Source organism: Anopheles gambiae, chromosome 2 (genome assembly GCF_943734735.2).
Source record: "Anopheles gambiae chromosome 2, idAnoGambNW_F1_1, whole genome shotgun sequence".
In the NCBI taxonomy this organism is placed as follows: domain Eukaryota; kingdom Metazoa; phylum Arthropoda; class Insecta; order Diptera; family Culicidae; genus Anopheles; species Anopheles gambiae.
The window spans coordinates 95,705,068-95,728,138 of record NC_064601.1 but is presented as its reverse complement, the minus strand read 5'-3'; the positions used below and the strand labels follow the sequence as shown (position 1 = coordinate 95,728,138).

General features: G+C 47.4%; 1 protein-coding gene across 12 annotated transcripts in view; it reads right to left on the bottom strand.

The window, feature by feature from the left end:
- LOC1276782 (WD repeat-containing protein 47) overlaps positions 1-23,071 on the bottom strand; it is a 65,921-nt gene that overhangs the window by 42,367 nt on the left and 483 nt on the right. For 8 of the 12 annotated variants that reach the window (XM_061647298.1, XM_061647300.1, XM_061647297.1 and 5 more), the window contains exons 2-7: positions 21,142-21,534; positions 5,369-6,250; positions 4,855-5,130; positions 4,558-4,730; positions 2,101-2,501; positions 1,729-2,026 (exon numbers count right to left, since the gene is read on the bottom strand). In XM_061647298.1, the coding sequence (XP_061503282.1) occupies positions 1,729-2,026; positions 2,101-2,501; positions 4,558-4,730; positions 4,855-5,130; positions 5,369-6,092 (1,872 nt within the window). In that variant the 5' untranslated portion in view covers positions 6,093-6,250; positions 21,142-21,534. Of the gene's footprint in view, positions 1-1,728; positions 2,027-2,100; positions 2,502-4,557; positions 4,731-4,854; positions 5,131-5,368; positions 6,251-19,190; positions 19,207-21,141; positions 21,535-23,043; positions 23,059-23,071 lie in introns of those variants that run through there. The other 4 variants (XM_061647305.1, XM_061647307.1, XM_061647302.1 and 1 more) reach the window with 3 other exon arrangements.

Here is a 23,071-nt window from a genome sequence, read left to right as displayed (position 1 = left end):
TTCAAATTAACTACAACGGCGCCAGCCCTCGAGGGCTCTCTATGGGTGAGCTATTTCCAAATACACTGTTGTCGTCAGCTCGTAAAACAAATTCCCCTAACGAACGGCCGTAAAACTGGGGGAGACTGGTAAACGATCGCATCAATCTCGACGACGACTAGGCGATCGCGCGCGCGCCATCAAACGTCCAAACAGTCAGCGGGATGCCTAACCGGAAGTATGCTGAACCGAATGATATTCACCTCGTTGACACTAACAGCGGCTTATGCCACACACACACACACACACACACACACACACACACACACACACTCACACACACTCACACGTGTCCCCATCGATACGATGGTGCCATTGACGAACGATCGGAGTTGATCATGAACTTGCCGTAAAAGGGATGCATCGGCATAGCTCCACCGGATGATGGCATTGTAAAGGTATCGACATTGTAAAGACCTTCACCAGCGCTCATGAATTCCACCAGTGTGATGTCGTCCCTGGCCCTTTAGGCGGCGGCGAAGGTGGAGCGCCAAAGGTGCCAGCCTCGGTTAAAGCCTGAACGTGCGCGCGCGGGTGTAAGATGCCGAGAACTCGCGCCCCAACTCGCGTCAAGATGTGCTGCTAAAGCCCGTGACCTACAAAACCCAACGGCTTGTACCATTGTGTGCAAGCCCCACAACATTGCATGCAACTTTGTATGCAAACGCTCTTGTAGTCGATAAAAAAGCCAGTATGCCAGCAAATGTGGCCAACGGCAGGGTTTGCGCGGTTTGTGCTAACGTGTCATTGAATTAACACCACGCCACTCTAATCCGGCTCCACCTCCGATAGCGTGCCAAGACCGACGACAGCGTGTACCCGTAGCAGCAGCCCGAGAGAAGATAGTGGAAAATGGTAAAAACGGGTAGTGGGACATCCCACGCGCGCGATCGACACAATCCGGGACCGGGGCGAGCAAGGTGAGACACAATTAGAAACAAATCAAACAAATATCGAACGCGCGAACCAGTTTGCCAGTGTCCACCCTTGTCGCGCCGAGGTGGGATACATTTTGTAGTGCTCTACTTTATCAGCAAAACTACGCCAACAGTCCCCCGAACGACCCGGGCAGCTTTACAGTTATATTACTTCCGCGTGCTCGGGGATTGGGCACTTGCGCGGTGGTGCCTGTGTCTGATGATATTCAAATCGAATCGGATGCGTTAATTTGTCTCAACAAATACGCAAACTTAAGTGGGCTGCGGTTGTGATGATGGCGAGCTAGATGTTTTTTAAAAGTTGTTTCAGAACAACCGCTTTTTTTTGTAAGGAAAACTATCCAGCCATCAACCACTGTCAAAACGGCCTGGCTCTTAACGATCGTACGTGTTCATTTGGCGCAGTTTTTTTGTCTGACCCATTTGACTTTGGCCACTCATAACTGTGCAGACGGCCTACGCACCGCCCCGTCTTGATCGGTTGTGATGCAGCAAGACTGGCCGATTTGTAGTAAGCTGTAATCCCCCTTTTAAGATGCATTCGAGCACCAACAATCAGGCACGCTTAATTTAAGCCGTAAACTTATCCCCCCTTCTAACAGCAAGAAGGTATTGCTGGTGATGCTGCAGCCACAACACAAACTTTATCACTTGCAAGCACATTTAATTGGACAGTGCAGAACCGTTCTCAGCCTAAAATGGTCTCCTCGGTGTGGTCGTCCAAAATCCGTTCCAAAGCTCCCAAGCTTACCTCATAATCCTTGTTCCCGCCTATCACGTCTTCCGAGGGATGAGCACCCATCACGGCCGGTGCCCCGTTGCCATTGGTTTGGCCGGACGACGGTGGAGGAGGCACCGGGGATGATCCCGCGTTGTTCATGTGCGCCGGTGGCACAATCGTCGGATTGCCGTTCATGATGTAATCGCTCTCTTTGTTCTGCTTCTGCTGCTTGAACTTTTCGTACAGCTCGCCACCACCACTGTTGCCGTTGATTGTACCGTAGCCGTTGTTGCCGTTGGCCGCGGGAAGATTGTGAACAGGTTTCAGCCTAAAAGCAGAAGGGGTAAACGCTTAATTAAGAACGGGGCTGTAGGGAGGACACGCCATGCTACGGTCACTTACGTTGGCTTGGGCTGATCGTATATGACCCCCGCCACGTTGGGTGGGGGCGGCTGCGGAACACCTGCCGGCAGTAGTGGCACCGGACTGTTGGCACTGTGGGGACCGCCGGCCGTACTGCCCGGCGTTGAGATCGCTGACGACGGTGGTACCGACGACAAGTGCGGCGGCTGGCTGTGGTGCGGTAGCCCGGTCGGTATCGGTTGCTGCTGCGCCGTCGGTATCTTCTCGGACAGTGAGTCCCGCCGGGAGCTCTTGGCAGTCGAGTTGGTCGTGTTGGGACTGTCCCGCTCGGCACTGTGCTGATGAATGTCGCACGCTTTGACGACCGCGCCGGCCACTGCCTGCAGGTCGGGCGATTTCGACTGCGCGGAACCGATCTCGTCAATCGAGGGGAGTCCCTGCTGGACAGATAGAAAGCACACACAGAGCGGTAAGTATTGAGGGTGGGTTGGTTGGCGTGGCCCAACAACAGGTAGGGTGTAGAGGCGGAAATCGATAACGTGGGGGTTGGGACAAAATAGGGACCGCAATTTGCCTATTTGCATTTGCAACCCGGGAGACCTTGAGTGCAGCGTTGATGCAGTGCCTACGTCAATTGTATGTGGAGCTCCCACGTGGAGGACAGAAATGTGGATGTTACCAACTGCGGGCCACGGTGGGATGCTAGTAGCAGTGAACAAAGATGTAATTACGATAGATTTGTATAACAAAGATTATTCAGTGCGTTTTAAAAATCGATAATCGTCCTATCATCGTAAACGCATTTCAATAAGGTATCTAAGCAAATAAATCCATGAAATACGTTAAATTTTAAGTTGCCAAAAGAGAACTATATAAATGACATATTTGCTTTGATAATTAATCGTCACAATTAATGTAAATGCTTTCTATAGCATAGTCTAGTGTGTTTTAGTTGTCTACTGGAAACGTCTTATTAACTACTATCCGTCAAAAAAAATTCTTTAAGCTACTTATCGCAAATTATGCACTCTATTAACTTTAAAAATAATGAATTACAGTCCTGAATTGTGAAGCTAAGCACGCTTGAGCGCCTAATGCCATGAAACCGCCAACTTGATTCTAATAGTAAAATTGAGAACTCCTATCACCAAAAACGAAGTAGAACGTTACGCTTTACCTACTGCCCTACTTATTCTTATTAGAAATAAGCTCCCAAATCAGCTCCCACAAATGTCGCACCATAAAACACGCACGGTAATCCTAAAGATATGACTAAAACGTGATCCCTACTCAACAGTGCCGCTTCCGGTTCGTGCCGAGGAATCGCGATAACTTCACCCGCGGTCCCTTTTTCCGCTCCCGCTCTGTGCTCGGCCCGCTCTGTGGGGTCATTCCCGTTGGTTCTACTATTCATGAAATGGGAATCAATTCGGGAAAGCAAATATTGACGCTCCATACAAAGTATCTAGGCCCCCGTCCACAGCGGTACATCGGGTCAAAGAAAACTCAGCAAAGTCATTTGGACTATGTGTGTATGTGTGTGTGTGTGTCGCTTGTGCCCAGTGTAAACATTACAGGTTTTACAGCGATGTGCCGTTCTTATGCACCGACCTTTCCACGTACCGCAACCAACGGGCGATGTCATTCATCATACGAAAGGAGAGCGATAAATATTTCTTTTTCTTCTGGTTTGTTTACACACTTTCTAACAAATGATGCACCTCCCCGTTTCATTTTTTTTCGCCCTCTTTTTCCCGTAGTTACTGCATTCCCTACGACACGTGACACACTCACATACCGTGGTAGTGACATGCAGTGGCGAGATAAGTGGTGATACTCCTCTCTTAGGACAGCATTCCTTTTCATTCGTCGGCAACAATTAGCCGGCTACCACACGCACACGGGCGCATAGTTAGCATACCACATTTGCTGGTGCGCGGTCGGCACAACGCAAGTCCAGTGACCCGCAGCAGTGGGTCTCGATATGCCCCATGACAGGCCCACGCCACAAGTAGCCGTTGCCTATCCTGACGTCTCTATCCCAGGTCCCTGTGATTATTGATTTACCCTACATTTCGCCCCAAGGAGCGTTCCCTATCGTTCATCGCAGCTACAACTACAGGTTCCGAGAATCCCTGTGCCAACACTTTCCTATTACGCGATTCAATCTTGCCCAACTAGAGCAGCTGCCTGCTGCCTGCTGATTATCCGTTCTGTAATCTATCACCTACTTTTTTGTTTCTTTTCTTCCCCTCTTTAGTAACGACGCTAAAGGCAAACCGGTCCCTTAGAGCAACGTCAAACAAGGCGCGCTGCTGCTGCTGCAATAGGTACTTCAAGCGGTTGCATAATTAGAACGTAAGAAACGTCGATGGTGCCGGGTTTAAGGAAAAGACACCCTGTAACGCGACAACCCCTCAACACGTTAACGACGAGCGACTCCCTCCTGCATTCCTCCTCCCTTTTGGACATCCAGACCTGCCTCTGCAAACGAACCTGATACTCCGCAAAGTTACTGCTGCGGTACGTTTCGCCCCCGTCGCCGTTCTCGAATAACCGGTCCACGCTGGAGGTCATCAGTTTGCCGCTGCTCGGCTTAATGCCTGTCAGATGAAAGCTGGCGAAGCTGGAACGGGACATCGGAAACGATTCGTTCGGCGCTTTCGGATCTGAAATACAAAAACGGTATCGAAAAAAAAACGTAACACACGTTGCTTATCATGTTTGGATGATTGAGGGAAGGTGGGGGCACACCGGCCTGCTTCTCGCATTCATCGCAAAACGGCAACTTACTCAAGCAGCTCGACACGGCGTCCAGCGAAGGCAACAGCGAGCGGGTCATGATGTCGGCGGCACTTCGCGGCCGGGTAAATGGCATCACAGAGTGGGGGAACGTTTTCGGCTTGATCGGCGTGATGAGCATGTGCTCGGTCCAGGAGGTTTCGAGCGACGGCTTCTCGAGCCGCTCCACGTCCACGTTCAGCGTTTTCTGCTCGAACGGCACCGAGAACGTGTCGGCCGGTATGCTCTGCAGCCAGCTCAGCAGCGAAAGGTCCGAATCCGTAAATCCTGTGTGGAAGAAACGATTGCTTTAGCCTAATGATTTGCATGGCAAACGACCACTTTGAGACTTCCTGCTCCAAAAAAACAAAGGAGTTTTGCTCCTAGAAAGAACGTCCAGCATTCCCAACCACACATCGCTAATGCTTTCCGGTAATTTACTGGGAAATATTCAGGAAGTTCCCGTGCTCATAAATTCTTGCTCGAAAGTAGCGCAATTCCCCCCCGCGCGCCCAACCCAACTCACCTATCGAACCGTCCAGTACGCGCGAGAAGTTAATTTTCTGACTCGCCGAATCGGCCGCACCGGTCGCCTTCACCTGACAGTAGTTCACGCACGACTCGTACAGCACACCCTTGATCAGCAGCTGCACCAGCCGATCGTTCTTCGCGCTCAGCATACCCCCCGCCGACCCGAGCTTCTTATCGCCGGGCAGAAACTTCTCCACCAGGGGGAAAATTTCCCGAAAGCACTGTACGCGCGCCTTGCTCGGATTCCAGTCCCTGTACTGCATGTGATCGCCCAGCTTCGGCAGCGTCAGCAGCAGGCACAGCCCCGAGTACTCCTCCTTCGACGGGCAGAGCTTCTCCAGCTCGCCCAACACCTGCACCACCTCCTCCACCGCACCCTCCACATTGTTGATCAGCGGTGGGCCGGCGGCCAGCCCGCCCGCCTCCGACTTGATGCACAGCAGCTCGATGTACTTGTGGCGCAGGATGCTGTACTTGAACTGCTTCATGTCGAAGTTTTGCAGCGCCTCGAGCGGCTGGATGAACTCCACCACATCGTCCCACTGGCCGTCCAGGATGAGCTGCCGGAGGAAGAGCACATCGTCCGAGTACTGGCCGTTGATGACGCCCGTTTCCCGCTCGAGCGACAGCTGGGAGATGTGCAGCTCGCGATTGTTCAGAAACTCCAGCGCCAACCGCACGATGTCCTCCTCGCGGAGTGATAGTCTCGCCGGCGACATGATGGCTGCACTCACATTAAGAACGGGGAGCGTGTGTTGGGTTTTGTTCGGTCAGTTGTTGCGGGGCGATGAAGCTTTTGCTGGATGGACGTTTTTCCGTCCCTTTGCCAAAGGGTCGTCCTGCGTTCCTAGTTCCAACTCAAACTCGGTGTGGAATTCTGCGGAAAGAAGCGGAGGAATAGATTAAAATTCAAAATTAATATCAAATTCCAGTCGGTGCAGATGTTAGAACCTAAAAGGGAATCCACAAATCTACATAAAATCAAGTGACAACCCCACCACAGACATCTCACCAAAGATAAAATTCCATCCCAGCTACAAACTACCCAATTCTTGACGGGGGTGAGTTTTTGGTGTCTTGGGTGGATTAGAGGACATAAACCCCTTGAAACCCTCCACAAAGAAAGAACTTCAATTTGCAAGCAAATACCACACCCCATTTGAGAACAACCATTCCAACCAGGATAAAGTTGAGGGAGGTATTTGGAATTCCCCTTTCCGCTCTCCGAAGATAGCATCACTCCCCGGGTCGTTCATCTCTGTCGGGTTTCATTCGATTTCAACTGTCGCATTAAGGGTGCAAATTGAAAATGACTTGTAACTGATGACCTTGCACGTGTGTTCTGGCCGTAAGCCGCTTCTTCGAAAGCGATTACGTGTGTAATAGTATCCAATGGCAAGGGAACGAACAGCATACATAAAACATTACACCTTAAGTGATATTGGATTGATAACGGAAAAAAACCAAAGTTATGGAGACGAACCCTTTCCTTTCACAGGGTTGCTCTAGCCACTTCAACACCCACTTTTCTTTCTATTTCCCTAAGCTGTTAATTTCGTTTCACCCGCTCAATTAAAGACGGCACAGTTTCCAAAAAGCGTGGTAAAGCAATGCTTTAATCCGAAGCCGGAAGCCGAAACATTAAATTGACAACCAATAAAACAAAACTAGAGCACTGCCCATGGACCCTCCGTGCTCAGTGCTGCAGGTGCTGCACAGGTCAATTCAGGGCACCGGGACAAGTACGGCCAATGCACCACCCACGAGAACACAAACCAACATATACACCACCTGCAACAGCAGCAGCAGCATGGAGAGCGAATCAAGGGTGTAGGTTGTACTTCAAAAACGCATAAAAAGCACTCCCCTCCCCACTCTGTCCAATCAATGGGGCGGGTGGAATGGGGAATAACTTTCGCTTGAAAGTGGATGAACGCATGTGTGTGTGTTTGTGGGCTGATCAAGCGATTTGTATCCTCCCTTTTCCATCAAGCGCCGTAACATTAATGGTTCATCATTTGTGATAGCGGAGTGAAAAGCGGTCCCCCGTCAATCATCGAATCATCCAGTGGCTGGGGATGGGTCGGGGAGATTGCCAGGGATCGCCGATCTCCGTTTACCATATCCCCCCCGCACACAGCCGGTTGCTAATTTATGCTTTATGAGGGTCAATAAATCTGCAAACACATGCCCGTCGCCCCTCTCTCTCCCGCTTCGCACAAACCACTGCTTTATGCGGTTCGGAAAAATCCAGATCACACATGTTACTACTACTACACTTCCCCCCCCTCTTGTTTCACATTTACGTCCTTCCCCATGGCGTCTATCCTTAACGGTCTGAAGGTAAGAGGGGATATAACAGGGGGAAGAACTTTATTTTTAATGCATGAACTTCGATTCGCCGGCGGGCGATGCTTTTCACGTTCTTACGAAAAATTGGGTAATTATTTTACCATTTCCTCAGTAGAGCAAACTTTTGCTGTAATGTATTATCTCTTCTTACACAGGTGCACGAAGTTAGATATCACGGTACAAGAGTCTCTGAAGTACTTTCTGAAGTACTTCGTACGAACTGACCCATTAACTGATTAATCGCGAAGACCACATCTAGATCTTAACCTTTAATCTTAAGCACTTTTGAAAGCAACAACGAACGCAAATTGAAATCAACCAGCAGCGGATGGAAAAGTTAACTGGACAAGAACTCGTTCGGAATGCATAAAATCCCATCATCATCGACGAGAAACGCGCCAACCGGGGAAAAGCCAAGAAGCAGCTCCACTTGTGCCCAAATTCGGCAAGGGAAGTACTCTCTTCCGGCGACGTACCCCCGAAACTGATTTCAATTGCAAGAGACGAATAAAATCACCCACAAAAAGGGCGGACGTTGATCGTGAAGAATTCGATTCAATCCGTCGGAAGCAAGAGCGTCGCTTTTAACGAACCGTGAAATTAAAGTTGATCGCTTCTGCTCCCGCGTAGGTACTACACCCCAAGGGGTTGTCTTGTGATTTTGATCTTTTTTTTTCGGAGCGCATAAACGGCCCCAAAATCGTCGTGCCGTATCGGATTTCCCCTCCCTCTGCGAGACGGTGGATTTTGATCAACCGAATAATTCGATTAGCATAAGATCAATCCGCGAACAGGCGGGATAGATCAGAGACACTTTTCAACAACACTTTGGAGCGCAATCGATTTCCGCTGCCAGCTTAGAATGTGATGGACTTGTTGGGCTGCTCATCAAACAGTGATTGATTTATCAGGATTGTAAAACATAATAATGTACCCCAATCTCAGCCCTCACAAACAAAATGCCATTCAGCAAACAATTTTAATCACATTTTTATCGCCCTAATCGTGCTAATTATTCATAGCACAATACCGTGGACCCGCCCATCATTTTTAGATTAATAATGCTGCTTATCTAATCGGATCTTTTTTTTGTTTTGCTTCGGGTTAAAGAGGAATAGCAAAATTGGATGAGTTACACCTCGCCGCCGTGATGGTATAAACTAGTGATGGGTAAAGTTGGCAAAAATCCGGAGTCAACTCCGATCCAAATCCGATAAATTCGGAATCGACTCCGGAAGGTAGGTATGCGCTGCAATTTTCGCAGTCGTTCAGAATCGTCCGAAATGGCCCGAAGTCGTCCGGAGTCGTCCGGAATCGCCCTGAGTCGTCCGGAGTCGCCTGGAGTCGCCCGGAGTCGTTCGGAGACGCACAGAGTTGTTCGGAGTCGTTCGGAGTCGCTCGGAGTCGTTCGGAGTTGTCCAGTGTCGCCCAGAGTAGGAGTCGTCCAGAATCGGCTGCAGACGGTGTTATCCGGAGACATCTGGAGTCGGCCGATGTTGGCTGGTATAGGAAGTGCACGCGCAAAGTGAAAGACAAAAAACACAACGAAAGGAAATGTCTAATCACAAGCACATTAAACCACACGGCTCCTGTTGACGACTCTGGACGACTCCGAACGACTCCGGACGGCTCCGGACGGCTCCGAACGACTCCAGACGAATCCAAACGACTCCGGACGACTCCAGACGACTCCAAACGACTCCGGACGACTCCAAACGACTCCGGGCGACTCTGGACGACTCTGGACGACTCCGACTCCGGGCGGATCTAGTGGTTTCATTTTGCCGGAGTCGGAATCGGACTAACAATAATCGGAGTCGGATCGGAGTCGTGGGTGCGCTCCATACAACACATCACTAGTTTAAACTCACCACATTACACAGCTTTAGTCTCAACAGGAAGCAGCCCCGGCTACTGCTACACTTCATACGCACACCTAGACACTGCTCTGCAGGTTGTCCACCGTTGGGTGCAAGACAAAAAAACAAACACTCTAATTTATCTGCGGTATTAAAAATGCATGAGCAAAGCACAGAAAAGGGGATAGTATAAAGGCTGAATACCCGTTGAATAAACTTAAAGCACGGATAAAGAGGTGGAAGAGATTGACAGCAGCAACCGAACAAAGAGAATGCTTTGCAATGTTAAATACAGACTGAATAATGCTTACTTTTAGCAAGAAAAGCTGACCCAAAAATGCCATTATTTTCCCTCTATTATTACATCATCAGCAAGGAAAATTGTCTCCAAAATTCCAACCATTCCAGGCCGCACCTGAGTCATAAAGTGCACATAACGTGGGGCTGGATTTTTCAATTATCACTGCACTGCCATCGCAATTACTATCATCGACCCATTCGCACACACGTTCACACGTTCTTATCTATCGTACTAAACGGGCAGCATAATTTCCTGTCTCAAAAACGACACGGCCACGTTGAAGAGGACCTGCTCTCATCCATCCTTTCCCTCTCCAATACGCTGTACCGTAGGAAATGAAAAGAAGAAAACCCTTTTAAAGTGCATTTCCCCAGACAGTAGCAGACGGGAATATCGATTCGTAACGACGGCCGCCCTGCCCTCCACCAGAGCTCGACGTGCACGATATGGTATGTGTGTAGCAGAGTAGCCGGGGAACTGGGTGTGGAAAAACGCAACCAACCACCCACAGCCACATTCGTTCGAGACGGGAAAAGAAAAGCGCAAAATAAAAAAAGAAAACCAAACTCCCTCCCCAAACGGATGTCCAAAATGTTGCCGAGAGTGGCCGTTGTTGTTTTTTCCAGCCCCAAAAAAGGCTTTAACTGGTTCACTTCCGCGATTCCGGTTCCTTTTTAGTTCGAGGGTTCGTTGTCCAATGGCGTGTGTCTTTGTGCGAGTGTGCGTGTGTGTGTGTTGTTGCGACTTTTCTTCATTTCCATTTTGAGTGCCACCAAGTGGCGATGTGAATGCTGCCACCCTTAAAGTGTGCTCAAGTACTGCCACCACCTTCACTCTTCCCCTTTCATATATGCCTTTACAGTAACACGCTCATTTGTTGTGTTTCTTCTCTCTCTCTCTCTCTCTCTCTCTTTCTGTCTCTTGCACCAAATAGGGAGAGAGAGAGAGCGAGTGATCGAGTTATGCTGTCAACGCGTTTGTTTCGTTTCATTACTACAGGTACGTCTCGTTGTCGTCGCCCAATCAACAATCAGCGAGCACAGCTGTGCCTGGTTCAACTTGACGATTTTGTTTACACAGCAAGCAATTTGTTTTGTTTTTTTTTTGCAGCGAGGAAAAACGCTTTTCCATGACACCAACATTCGCATCTAGTTAGCCCCGTTTTCGTCACGTTCGATTGACTACTTCCCTTCCCAGAGTATATTTGTGCAGTCGCAATCGTTCATTCACGCCAAACTGTCCATCGAATCGAATCGAGTCTATCTCCTTCCTTTTGCTGTCTCTCACTCCATTTAATCGTCCCCGATCGATCAGCACGTTATTTGTTCCACAAACACACGCGGCAGTTCGTAATGTTCGTGTAGTTCGAAATGAAAAAAAACTAAAACAAAAGATATCAAAACCACACCGACCCGGCAAGAGAAGGTTTTGCTTGGAATGACTGCCACAGCCAGGAACCCCAGGAGCGACTCTCTTGACTTCTACTAGAACTCGTATTCTTCTCTTTTGAGACAGCCGGCAAACTGAAATCTAACCCCAATCGACGGTGGCGGAAGTTAGCCCCCCCGCGGGGCGGCGGGGCCACATTATTGTATCATGTTTCATTCGATTTTTGCCCGCAGCGGTGTGTGTGTGTTGTTGTTTTGTGCTAGCGGTTCTTCCTCCCCAACACATCACATCTAAATCACAGCGAGGAAATGAAACGATTAATGTAAAAAAGCGATACCGAACACACTCGTCGTTACAAGTTTATTGCCATGTTCTATGAGTGTTTTTTTGTTTTCTTCGATCGGAACGTGCACTCAAGGTGAAAAACTATCTTTTTCCCCTGGAGGTCCTACCGCGCGACCATCATCGCCCGCCCGGTGGGTGGTAGAGCCTGTTAATGGTTTTCCTTACCGTACAAACTGTGTTAAATAATACATTCATGTCGTGGTGTGTGCTGTGTTTACGGTAGTTTGAAATTAAATGGAGAAATTGTTTTCCGTTTTTTCCTTCTTCGTTTACCTACGTTTAGCATAAATAACACCGATTAAAGTTTTATGTAGATCATTTGTACGATCATTTGAAGGATGTTGGTGATGCACTAATAGGAATGATGTTAGCATAATCTTTTCTATTAAAAGAAACAAAGATAGGAAAGTGTAAAACCAAGAAATCAGCTGCAAAAGAATGCCATACGATAAAGGTTAAGTTTAACGAGCATAACTATCATAACCATACACACAAAACAACCACTTCGACGAGTAATATGGTACAGCCACACAGTATGCAAAGCTAAACAATACATAATTATGCAGCATTAAATTGTATCTTCGGCCTATGATTTCTTACCGAATGAGCAAAAAACCGCACTCACCCGCTCCGGCCAGTTCCAATTCGCAGACAGTTTATACTATTTAAAACACACACACACTCACACACACGCTCGCACGTAGCCCAGTTTCGCTTTGGTGATTTACTTCGTTACGTTGAACTTGAATGTCTAGGTCTGGGGCATTGGCTGAGCAAGAGCAATGATCATACCCTGTGCTAACCCCCTGTGCTGTGCCCCCAGCTGCTACACACTAATGGGCACCTTCGCGACCAATCGCGAAAACAATCCACCGTTCGATCAGCCCGAGCGGTCCAAGAAACGGTCAATTACACGCTTTTGCAGTGCTTCTCTTTTTCTCTCCAGGTCTCTCTCTCTCTCTTTCTATTTCTCTGTATTGGCCGCTCCAAAGCGTTATTAATTATGCGTTAGTAAACAGTGAACTTCACCCCCCTTAAAAGAGTGCGTGTAACGGAAGCAAAACAAAAGCTCACTTTACCCCGCATTTGCCTACAACTCATGCAGCAATTTGAGTGGGGAAGGTACAAAAACGAAACCCTTTCTCTTTGACTTTTGATTTTTTCTTTTCTATTCGGTTGGAATTTTGCATACGCCACCACCACCCAGACGGGCACAACATTGTTCCGATCGTTCCGTATCGATCATGGTCCGATGGGATCCAACTTTCCTTCGATTGGATACGAACAGTTTGCATACTATTATTATTATTATTATAAGGGGTTTCTACTGGCTAGGTGGAAGAGTATAGAAGAGAGAGGATGAACTAGTTCCCAACCTGATTTGTAACGCATGTTCGCTTCGGTTATTATTGTTTTCACTTTAAAGCTTCTCAGCTTGTGCACTGTTTTGTTGGTGCACTTTTTGACATCCCAAGTTCAGGAGTATTCCAGAAGCTTCGTTATTTTTTGAAGATCTTGATTGTGAACTCTTCGGTAAGAACTCAACGAGTTCTCAATCAGATATCTATGAGCAGTACGCGATCACCTGTTATTGCAGTGCAACATTCATTCGTTATCACCAAAATGTCCTCCAAAGAGTATGTCTTCTTGATTGCCTCTTATAAGATACTCAAGAACTCATGATCTCCAAAATGTCCTCCCTAAATAGTTAATAAAAAAGTCTGATTTACCGCTGCCCACCTACATCTCATCTCATTAAACATACAAACAGAGAACAATACAAATGAATTCCTCCACACAAACTCTCGAGAGAGTCACCTTCATTTGAACCCCTGCTCCATAAAAATAGATCAGACAACGTCAGATTGTGTGCCAAATTCTGGTACCTGGCTAACCATTAACCCAACAATCCACCCACCACACCAAAAAGCCACCTTTCAATCGATCGTACATTCGAGCAATGCTTACGAAAGGGTGTTTCCTACTCCTCCAGAAAGTCGAACGTTTCCTCGACTTTAGCATAAAACCCGATTGCGACGCACCGAACGAACCAAACCCATCCAGCACCTCCATCTATGGTGCGACAATCTGGGGGCCCCGGGGGTACACTGGGTCGTCCAAAGCCCACGCACGCTCACAGACACCCCAGATGCTGCGCGGACAACGCAACAGAGTTGACGCAAGCTGGAATCTGAAGAGTGTGTTTCCCAAGAAACTCAAAGACCCGAAGTAGAGATGCCGATTCTGCAAAATGTGCCGTAAGGATGGACGTGCTCATTTGAAGACAAGATCCCAAGAATGTACTCTTACCCATACTACTCTTCGTTTGCCCTCCCCCACTTGCACACCAGACATTGTAGTTAATGTTTCAAACTTTCTGTCAATTTTGCTAGCTCCGACAGCAAATCGATCATTAGTGGAAGAGAAACACAACAGTTCGGTATTGCACACAATCCGATTTTTGCCGATCTTCCGCATCTTTACCCACCCCGCTCTTTGGTCGTCTCACCTCGCTAGAGATGGTAATTAAGCCCACAGACCTCACCGCAACCAACCACTGTGGGACGGACAGACCGGGGAAGAAAACAACATGTAAAGTAATTAACTTAGAACCACAAAACACGCTACCTCTTGGTCCGCTTTGCTTGCGGCACCCGTGCAAATATGTATCAACGCTCTTAAGGCGGTGCCGTACCTGGAATCTAGTTCTTCTTTTTGTTTCGCCCTCTTCTCCCAGCGTGATCATCATCAAACGAAATCACTTAAAATGCAGAAAAGGGGCCGCGCAAAGGCCGCCAACAGACAGCCGGTTAGAGAGGCGGTGGCAGATTGCATGTGTAAAATCACCTAACTTTGAAACGTTAATGAATGAATAAATCCAAGAATGAGTAAAGCGTGAAGCGTGGCTTGCGCAAAAAAACCGAAAAGAAGCTGCCCACTCAGGAACAGGAACGCAAAAGAAGAAGGAGGAAGTATAGTGAGCAGCACACACACACAAAGCGATCGTTCAACGATCGCCAGTAATAATCTCAGGTTGTTTTCTTATGATGCCTCTACCGTCTACCGTCTATCTATTGCATATGGCTCGCCCTCTGGTTGCATTCTGCTGCTCATAATTTCAGCTCCATTGGCCCACGGAATGGAACAAAACTCATCGGCAACGAGGAGTGCATCCCCCATTCGCGATGCGGTGGGTTATTGTTTTACTGCATGCAATCATTGGTTGAAGATGCAGTTCTTCGCCATGCAATCGTCTGTGGCCAACGACCAGCACCACTTGCCGCTGCTGCTGCTGCTGCACTGCCAATTATCGGACATCGGTTCACTGGACGGGCGCAATCATCAAGCAGCGTGTCGAGAGATCAGGAACTTGGGAGGGCAGATAAGTAAGTTTACCGGCCGGCTGAGTACGGCTAAGTAACGGAGGTAGATTGAGTGGTTTTTTGGTATGTGGCGTATTGCAAATGATAATTTCATCGGAAGCATTATACATTTCTTTGCTTATATTAGCTTGTAATGCTTCTTACAGTTTCAAATCTGAGTATCGGCCACCAAATGGCAACTGAGATACTAAGATGTTGCTAGATACTAAGATCTTGTGAAATTCCCAAAAAGCTAGAAGATCCTGGTGAAATTAAATAGTTACACAGTTTATCATCATTCTATGCATGTTGAACATATCTCTCTCGTTGGAAGATCATAGAAACAAGATCCTATATATGGTAGAATTGAGTTGAATAATGAGGAACTGAAGAATCCTAGCCAAGTTAATCCAGTTCCTTATATAAGCATATAGATCTTTTAGTTTATTTCCAGGGAAGCAGTAGTATAAGAGGCGCATCTTGATGACACAACACTTAGTGCTGATAGTTATTGAACCAAAATCTGAAGTAATCCTATCCAGTCCAAACCAAATGCTAATAAAATAACAAGGAATCTTTGAGTATGAGTCCCTATTAAGAAAATTGACAAACAAGATGTCCAGAAGAGTATCTCCAAAAAAGAAGGGAGTTGTGTCTCATAACTAAAATGCTTTAAGCCACATGCCTGTAGCCACAATAGAACCAACGACAAAAACTCTGTTTCTAGCATTTTTAATAAAATCTCCCTGAAGAATAGCCGACATCTAGAGGGAATTCACAATGTTTTTCACCCAAGCAACAGAAAAGATCAGTCAGGTTTAATTAGGAATTGTATCAGATATACAGTCCAGTGTCTCACAGATATCTTATAGCATTTGTAATTTTAATCAAATCAATACATCGGTCACCTTATTAAATGACTTTGATCCATCTAGCCTAAAAATGGATATTTTATCCACGAATGGCAACCCAAAGACCCACTATTTAAGCTAAACATTTGAAATTCCGATGCGTCTGATAAATAATTCGATAAACCTCTGAAACATCTTTGCACCTTCCCTTACAGATATATCCACGTTATCTCCCTAAATCACTCCTTGGAAACAGCTCAGCAACACACACCCCTTGCAGATGATACCCCAAAATTCACACTCGATAGATTCGCGTCCCCAACCACCACCTTCACCGGGGGGCGGGCAAGGCAAGAAAGCGCAGCTCAGCGATCAATTTTGCACGGCCCGTACACCCACCGGCCCCAATCGCAAATTGCATCCCATTTCACGTCACTTTGCTGGTTAAGCGCATCCGGTGGAAAACTATCTCCAGTCCCCTTTTTTCCTTCTCCCGATCGTTCGAACGTAACATACGTACGTAGGAATTGCGATATGACAACAACCAAAACAGCAAGACGATCCAAATATATTATCTTTGTTTCTCTTTCTCTCTCTATTACAATGTCTTAGATCAGGGAGGAAAAAAGCATCTATCATGACGCTGGGTGGTTTGCTGCACGGTAGCAATTCCAGTGCGCAAACCCACACACACTCCGTGGACAATCGCATCAGGACGCATATCTAATCATCGTCACCCAGCGGGCGACACCGATGTGTGCGCAACTGTAAAATAAGCGACTTACCCACTAATGTGGCTAGGCGAGCCTATTAAAGGCACTTTCAGCGTGGCACACAACGCAGAAAACAGCGAATCAAAAGAAAAACTCCCGACTAAGCGGTATCAGTGTTTCTGTAAAGTCTGAGCCGCTCATCCACCAAGTGAAATTGCACCAATTTGCCAATTTCTTTATGGCGGGCTGGTTCCGGCATCGTTCCGCACTCGCGTACTTCACACACTTTTTTTCTGTTCGCTCTCTCATTGCGCTATCGATTCCACCTAATAACCTTTCGCTAATACTTGTGAGCGGCCCGCGGAGCGCACTATAATCAAACACATTCGTGGTGATTGATGTTGTAAAGTAAAGGGAAGACAAAAAACAAAAGCCTCAACACTCACTGGACATAGAGCAGCGGCGTTTTGGCAATGGAAAAACGTTTTAGAGTTAGAGGACAACAAAATCAAACGTTCAATTGATGGGCACTGATCTTAAATTAGCCATGGATAATAAAACAATTCGCGGGAAACAACATTCCCGGGAGACTGCTTTAAAACAACGGACAAATGATCTACGTCTCTTCACGTTTGCCACTTTTCACACACCACACACAGATCGGCAAAAGATATATTGCAATGACTGAATTGATTTCTAGATTACCTGGCAAAGCATAAACATATTCAGCATCAAAATGTCTGCGAAGCATTGCTTTTAAGCTTTTAAACAAATACTTCTGTGTCAAAACAAACACCAAAGGGCGTCTTTTCACGCACCTGTCCCGTAAATCCAACCGGCCGGCGAATGACGAGGCAAATCCTCCCCGATCAAGCTGGCCTTCTCGCCTCCTTTCGAAGCGATCAATCCACCTCTTCACACAACCTCAACCTATCCCCGGACGATGATCATACCACCACCACCATCAGCTAATTTCCTTTGATCCGCTTTCTTCGATAAGCGATCCCTCCTGTCCATCGTGCTGCTCATCAACTCCGACTAATGAGCAATGAGTGGAAGTGAAGCTCGGGGCTCTGTTGCTTCTACTGTTCCTACGAGTGTTGCTGTAATCGTTCCCATTAGCTGGGAGCCAGTTTTCACCCGCTGATGATGCATGAAATTGACATGCGGGGAAACGACCGAAGGAGCGTAGAAACACACACCACACACTCAAGGACTCCTAATTCCAAAGGATCCAGTCGTGTTGTGCGTACATTCGCCGAGTTCGCCGTTATGGGTGAGATTTATGCAGACATTCCATGGGGTGGGACACGTGCTTGCGCCGGTGGAAAGTGCACCGGTTTTACATCGCTTTTTATTGCCCTCAACGAGAGGGAGAGCTGGGAAGACTGAGACCCTTTTACAATACAATGTCCGGCTGCAGGTGTTGGGCGCTATTGTAGTTGCGTCCAGTGAAGCGTTAATAGCCGTTCTCTCGAAATGGACAGTCTGATTAGGTTGTTTTCCTATTTTGGGAAACACAACTCGTCGAAGGAGAAGCAGAAGGGGGTTCTGGCGTTAAATACCTTCCTAACTGTAACTCTACTGCGTACAGAGATGCATTACGCAGCAAAGAAAGGAATGTGTTGCTTGGCGATTGTGACGATACAATAGATCAAGACAATTAATAACACGGTACATAGATATAGAAGACTTGGAAGATACTAGGCAGTTCTCTATAAGGAGTTGAGGAATCATCAGACACTCATCAGTGTTAGACATGACCTAAACTCATGAGAGTGACTGGACTGGACATACAAAATCTACAATATCTTCTTAGCTTAACCCTCGTCCAAGTCAAACCAACTCCAAATTAGTGCCAAAGTCACACTCGATAACTTCAACAAAATACACTTCAACGCGTGATTTACGGTCAGATCGAGAAGACGGATAAAGTCAGTGGAGCTTTATAGTCTGCTCCGCCGATCTTTAGCGCTGACTCTTAAACGTTGCCTTTAAAAATGCATCATTATACCAACTTCCTGTACCTGTTCTCCCCCGGTGCTACCTTCCTTATCATCTCTGTGCAATCTAGCGTTGAAGTTTAGAAGAAATATCACTGCAAAATAGACTCCACATCGTCCAGCCCGTACGTTCCATTTACGTTTCCCGCGCGTGTTATTCTGCCTTCTTCGTGCACCACACACATTACGCGATAGGGTGCACCAGAAACCAACAAAAACAACACCTTAACACACACACACACTCGCCACTAAAAGCAATAGCTGTAACAGAGGCATGAAAATTCATTCGTTCTTACAGGCCCGTATTGCAACCATAGCCATATTGCTGCATAAACAATGTCGTTTCGTTTCTCACCTCCTAATCCCGGAGCGTCTCCGGTTCCTCCGGCAAGGGAAGCCGAGCACACAATAGCGGTAAATGCATAATTTGTCCATCATTTATGAAATCATCTCGCTCTCGCACGGCAAACTCATTCCACCCCTTCAAAACCCAGGTCTGCGTCTGCGTTACATCGCTGCAGCTGTGGAAAGAATCAAAACTCAGCATCTTTCCCCGGGGGCCGGCATTAAAGTGGCATTTCATGGTACCGAGCGGGTCCCCATTCCAGACCTGTCATCATTCCTCATCTTCTCCGCAAACACACACACACACGCGCGCAACCACACGCTCCCACCGTTGGCCTTGAGATGCAGTGGGCCCAAAGCGGGAAGTGTGTTTTGCTGGTGTGTCGCGTGTCGGCCAACCCTCCAAACATCGAAACGGCTAACGGCCAGTCGAGGCAGCAGAACTGGGACACGGGACCGACCCACCCGTTCGTAAAGAACCAGTTCAGTAAAGTGCTCACCAAACAGTGCCAAACATATGTGCGCAACATACACACAGCACAGGCGGCATAAATGTGCATCGGGAATTAAATGCACTCAATCAACGTTCCCGGTTGGACTCAAAGAAATTGTGTAGGAACGTCTTTTTTGTGGAACATCTGTGTGGTTCAACTGGTTTTTCTTTTAGACTTCTTCAACTTCTAATGCGTCCTCCCATTTCTTAAGACCGTATTCGAAGCCGCTTCGTTTCGAGCGATTTTTAAGCGTGCGCGCGTGATCTTCACTCTGCCGACATTTCCCAGATCGGCTTTCACGGTTATGGATTATTACTGCCATATCGTTACGAGAAAGGGGTAAACGGCTAAACGAGACGAGCCTTTTGGAACCGTTTTTCCATCAATTTGAGAGTTGTACAATAAAGATCGTTTGTAATAATGATGATGATGATGCTGGTTCACGAACCAATCACATCAATTGGAATAGCCGTTTTAAGAACATTCGAATGGACATGATTACAAGCTACGGATTATGTATCCTTTTCTTTTGGGGCGGAATTTAAATGCGTTGCTCCTACGGGGAGTTCCATTCCCATGCCGGAGGATGTGAGTCAGCTTCGACATAAATAATTTCCAATCAACAGAAGCTTCTCCAAGCTTTTTGAACGAAATTGAATAACATCTCAATCTCGGCACGTATTACCCTGCAGCGGATTATTACTGCATCACAATCATGCTCTAATTGGTTTCTCGGCAGTGCTGTCGAATAAAGTCACACCAAAAACCTTATCCAAGATGTTAATCCAGAAGAATTGTGATGCAATACGCCCTCTCCTTCCCATTTCGATTCCGATCCAACAAGCGTTCTGTTCGTCTGGATTTTGTCTTAGCCCTCTGGCCTTAAGTATGCCATCGCGTCATTTGCCAGAATGGTGCTGTGCTGACCTAAAAATACAAACGTACACAAACCCATTAATTCCCGCGTGGTCCTGCTTCACTCCTGGCGTATACGCAACAGCAGCTTACGCCATGTTGCTGTCATTTACGCTTATTACAAGTATTACCGGCTGCGAGCGCACACACACACACTCGTAAGTAGAAACACCTCGAAGGTCAAGGCAAATTTTTGCACAAAAAGATAAAATCGCTTTGAGTTCCTTACTATTTCCCTGTCCCTGTGCGAGTTCCAACTGCGAGAAAGAACGGCATTTCGGCACGTGGAATGGGAATGGGCGCAAAAAAAAAGCATCAGCGCGTTCGCGAGAGGGTAACTCCCGCTGGAAGCCAGTCCCAGGCGATGTAAAACTGGTTCCGGATCAAACCGGAACCGGTTTTGTTTTGGTTCGGCTTTTTTGAGGTTAAGGCTCCCGGCCGCTTTGGTTGGCGTTTCGATTGACTGCGTTTTGCTGCGGACATCAAAATTGATAGAGGCGGACACCACCAACCATGCCCTAACCTGAATAAACATCACAGACACATGTCGGTTGGTTTGGCGAAAAAGAGAAAGGCCCCCGTTTTTTCACTTTGAAAATAATTCTTGATCGATTGCGCTAAAACGATTTAATGGAGAGAAAGAGAGAGAACAAACACAACACAGACAGCACAGTTACAAAACGGTCGATTCGTTGTTACTTCTCTTTATGTGGGCGAAGGGGTCGATCGTAACGAGTAAAACGGTGCAACGTGCCAAAAGTCATTTCCTTCTTTTCCCTTTTCCTTTTTTTCGGTGCAAAAGAAAATTGATCATTGATCACCAACCCTTGTGTACTTACACACACACATACAGACGCTCTTCTCCCAACTTCGATGGGGTTGTTTGTGGCGGCCGCCTCCGTCTGTTCCTCTCGATTGTTTCCTTCAATCTCGGTTTGACTGTAGATGAGCGGCAGCGGTTAGAGAGATGTTGGGATGTTTTGCGATCGATCAAAGCTTTTCACTAAACTGCTTCCGGGCGCAGACACACACGCACACACACTCTCTCGCGGGTATGAACAGAAAACACTCAATACACGGTTAAAATCTGCAAGCCCATTTTTCGAAATGGACGCGGACAAGCTCAGCCGGCCTACTCTTCAAAATTGCATTTCGTTTTTTTTCGATGAACAACACACTCACTCACACACAAGTGCACCAAATTCACTTTTCAGCCTGTTGCTTAGTAGGCCCTGGGACGGCGTGTCGAAAAAAATAGAAAAAAGGAAATTGGGAATTAAAGGGAGGAAAAAAGGGAGCAACAAGAAATGCAAAAAGGGAAACAGGGGGGGGGTGGGGTAATGAATTTCTCAATGGTTGGGGCGGTGGGTGGAAAACCTTCACCGAATCTGTTTTCCAATCGATTATTTTTGCAACCGTCCCCCCACCCCCCGGGTAAAAATGGGAGAAACTTGGTGCGATTTTGTTGCACGACTACCACCGTTTAGTGAAAGGGAGCAGCAACCGGAAGAAAAGTTGGAAAGGAGAAAAAAGAAAAATGTCTTGAAAACTCCCCCCATTGGGCTGGGGGGGGGCTTACTTTGAACGGTTCTGTTCCGTCCCAGCGATCGAAATGTGCAACCAATTTGCATACGATTTATGAAATTGGCCTTTCAAATGATTGGCGGGGGGGAGGTGGAGGGAGTGATGTTTGCAAGACTTTTCCTTTCTTTTCTTCTTTTCTGTGTGGGCATCTTCGTCTTAAAACGATTGTTTCATTCACTGCTCGATTGCAAATGAACTGCCCGGTGTGCGTGTGTCAGTGTACGCGCTTCAAACACCGCCGCGCAATACAATCGTCGCCGCCCCCGCTTGCGTAAAGCGCGTGTGTCTTGACACTGGCGCTTTTTCACGCCCACCCACCCACCCACAACACCCATGACCCTGAGAACGCACCGCCGAATGAATTTTCCCGAACCGCACCACCGTGTCGGAAAATGACATCACTCCTGTGTGCCGCTGAAATCTTGTTTCTCGCTTGCACTATGGCAACGGATGGTGCGCACTACCACCACCACCTCTCAATCACGTTGACCCACTGCTCGATTGCAACAGCTGCAATCGGGCAGCAGGGGGACTGTCCGGTCAAGGAGAGTCGCAAGAAGGCGGTGGTCTTATCGAATATCTATGAATCATCAAAGAGGGCTGAAGAAGGAACATTCTTGCAAGAGGGTGGCCATTTTTCCAGGAGGATATTTTTCTCCCTTTTTCCGACGCAAGCTCGTGTGCGTCACATCGGGAGCAGCATTCTTGCTTTTATTTTTACTCTTTCTCTCTCTATCTTTGGGATTTCTTTTCACTTTAGTCACAACAAAGGGTGATTGCACACATTTCATTGCACCAAACGCAGGGACAGGGCACACACACACACGCGCGCAGGGCTTTTCGTTTTCCACACTCCAAACACCAACCAAACACACAAACTGGGGGAGGTTCGTTCCTACGCATTTTCATTCTTTTCCACTCTCACTCTGTTCCTCCTGCCGAGGGTGACGCACATACACACACAGACCCTACTACTTGTGCATTGAGGAAAACTGTGCCCACATACGACGACGACGCTCGCACACACAATCACATTCACTCCGTTGGCAAGGGTGCCGCCTCCCCTGCCGAGCCAGCCCGAGATGTGACAAACAAGCCGGTTACGTTTTCCCCTTTTGCTGGAATAAAAGGACCTGGCTGCCTTGTATCGAACGTACATTCCTGCACCGACGTCATCCACGAAGA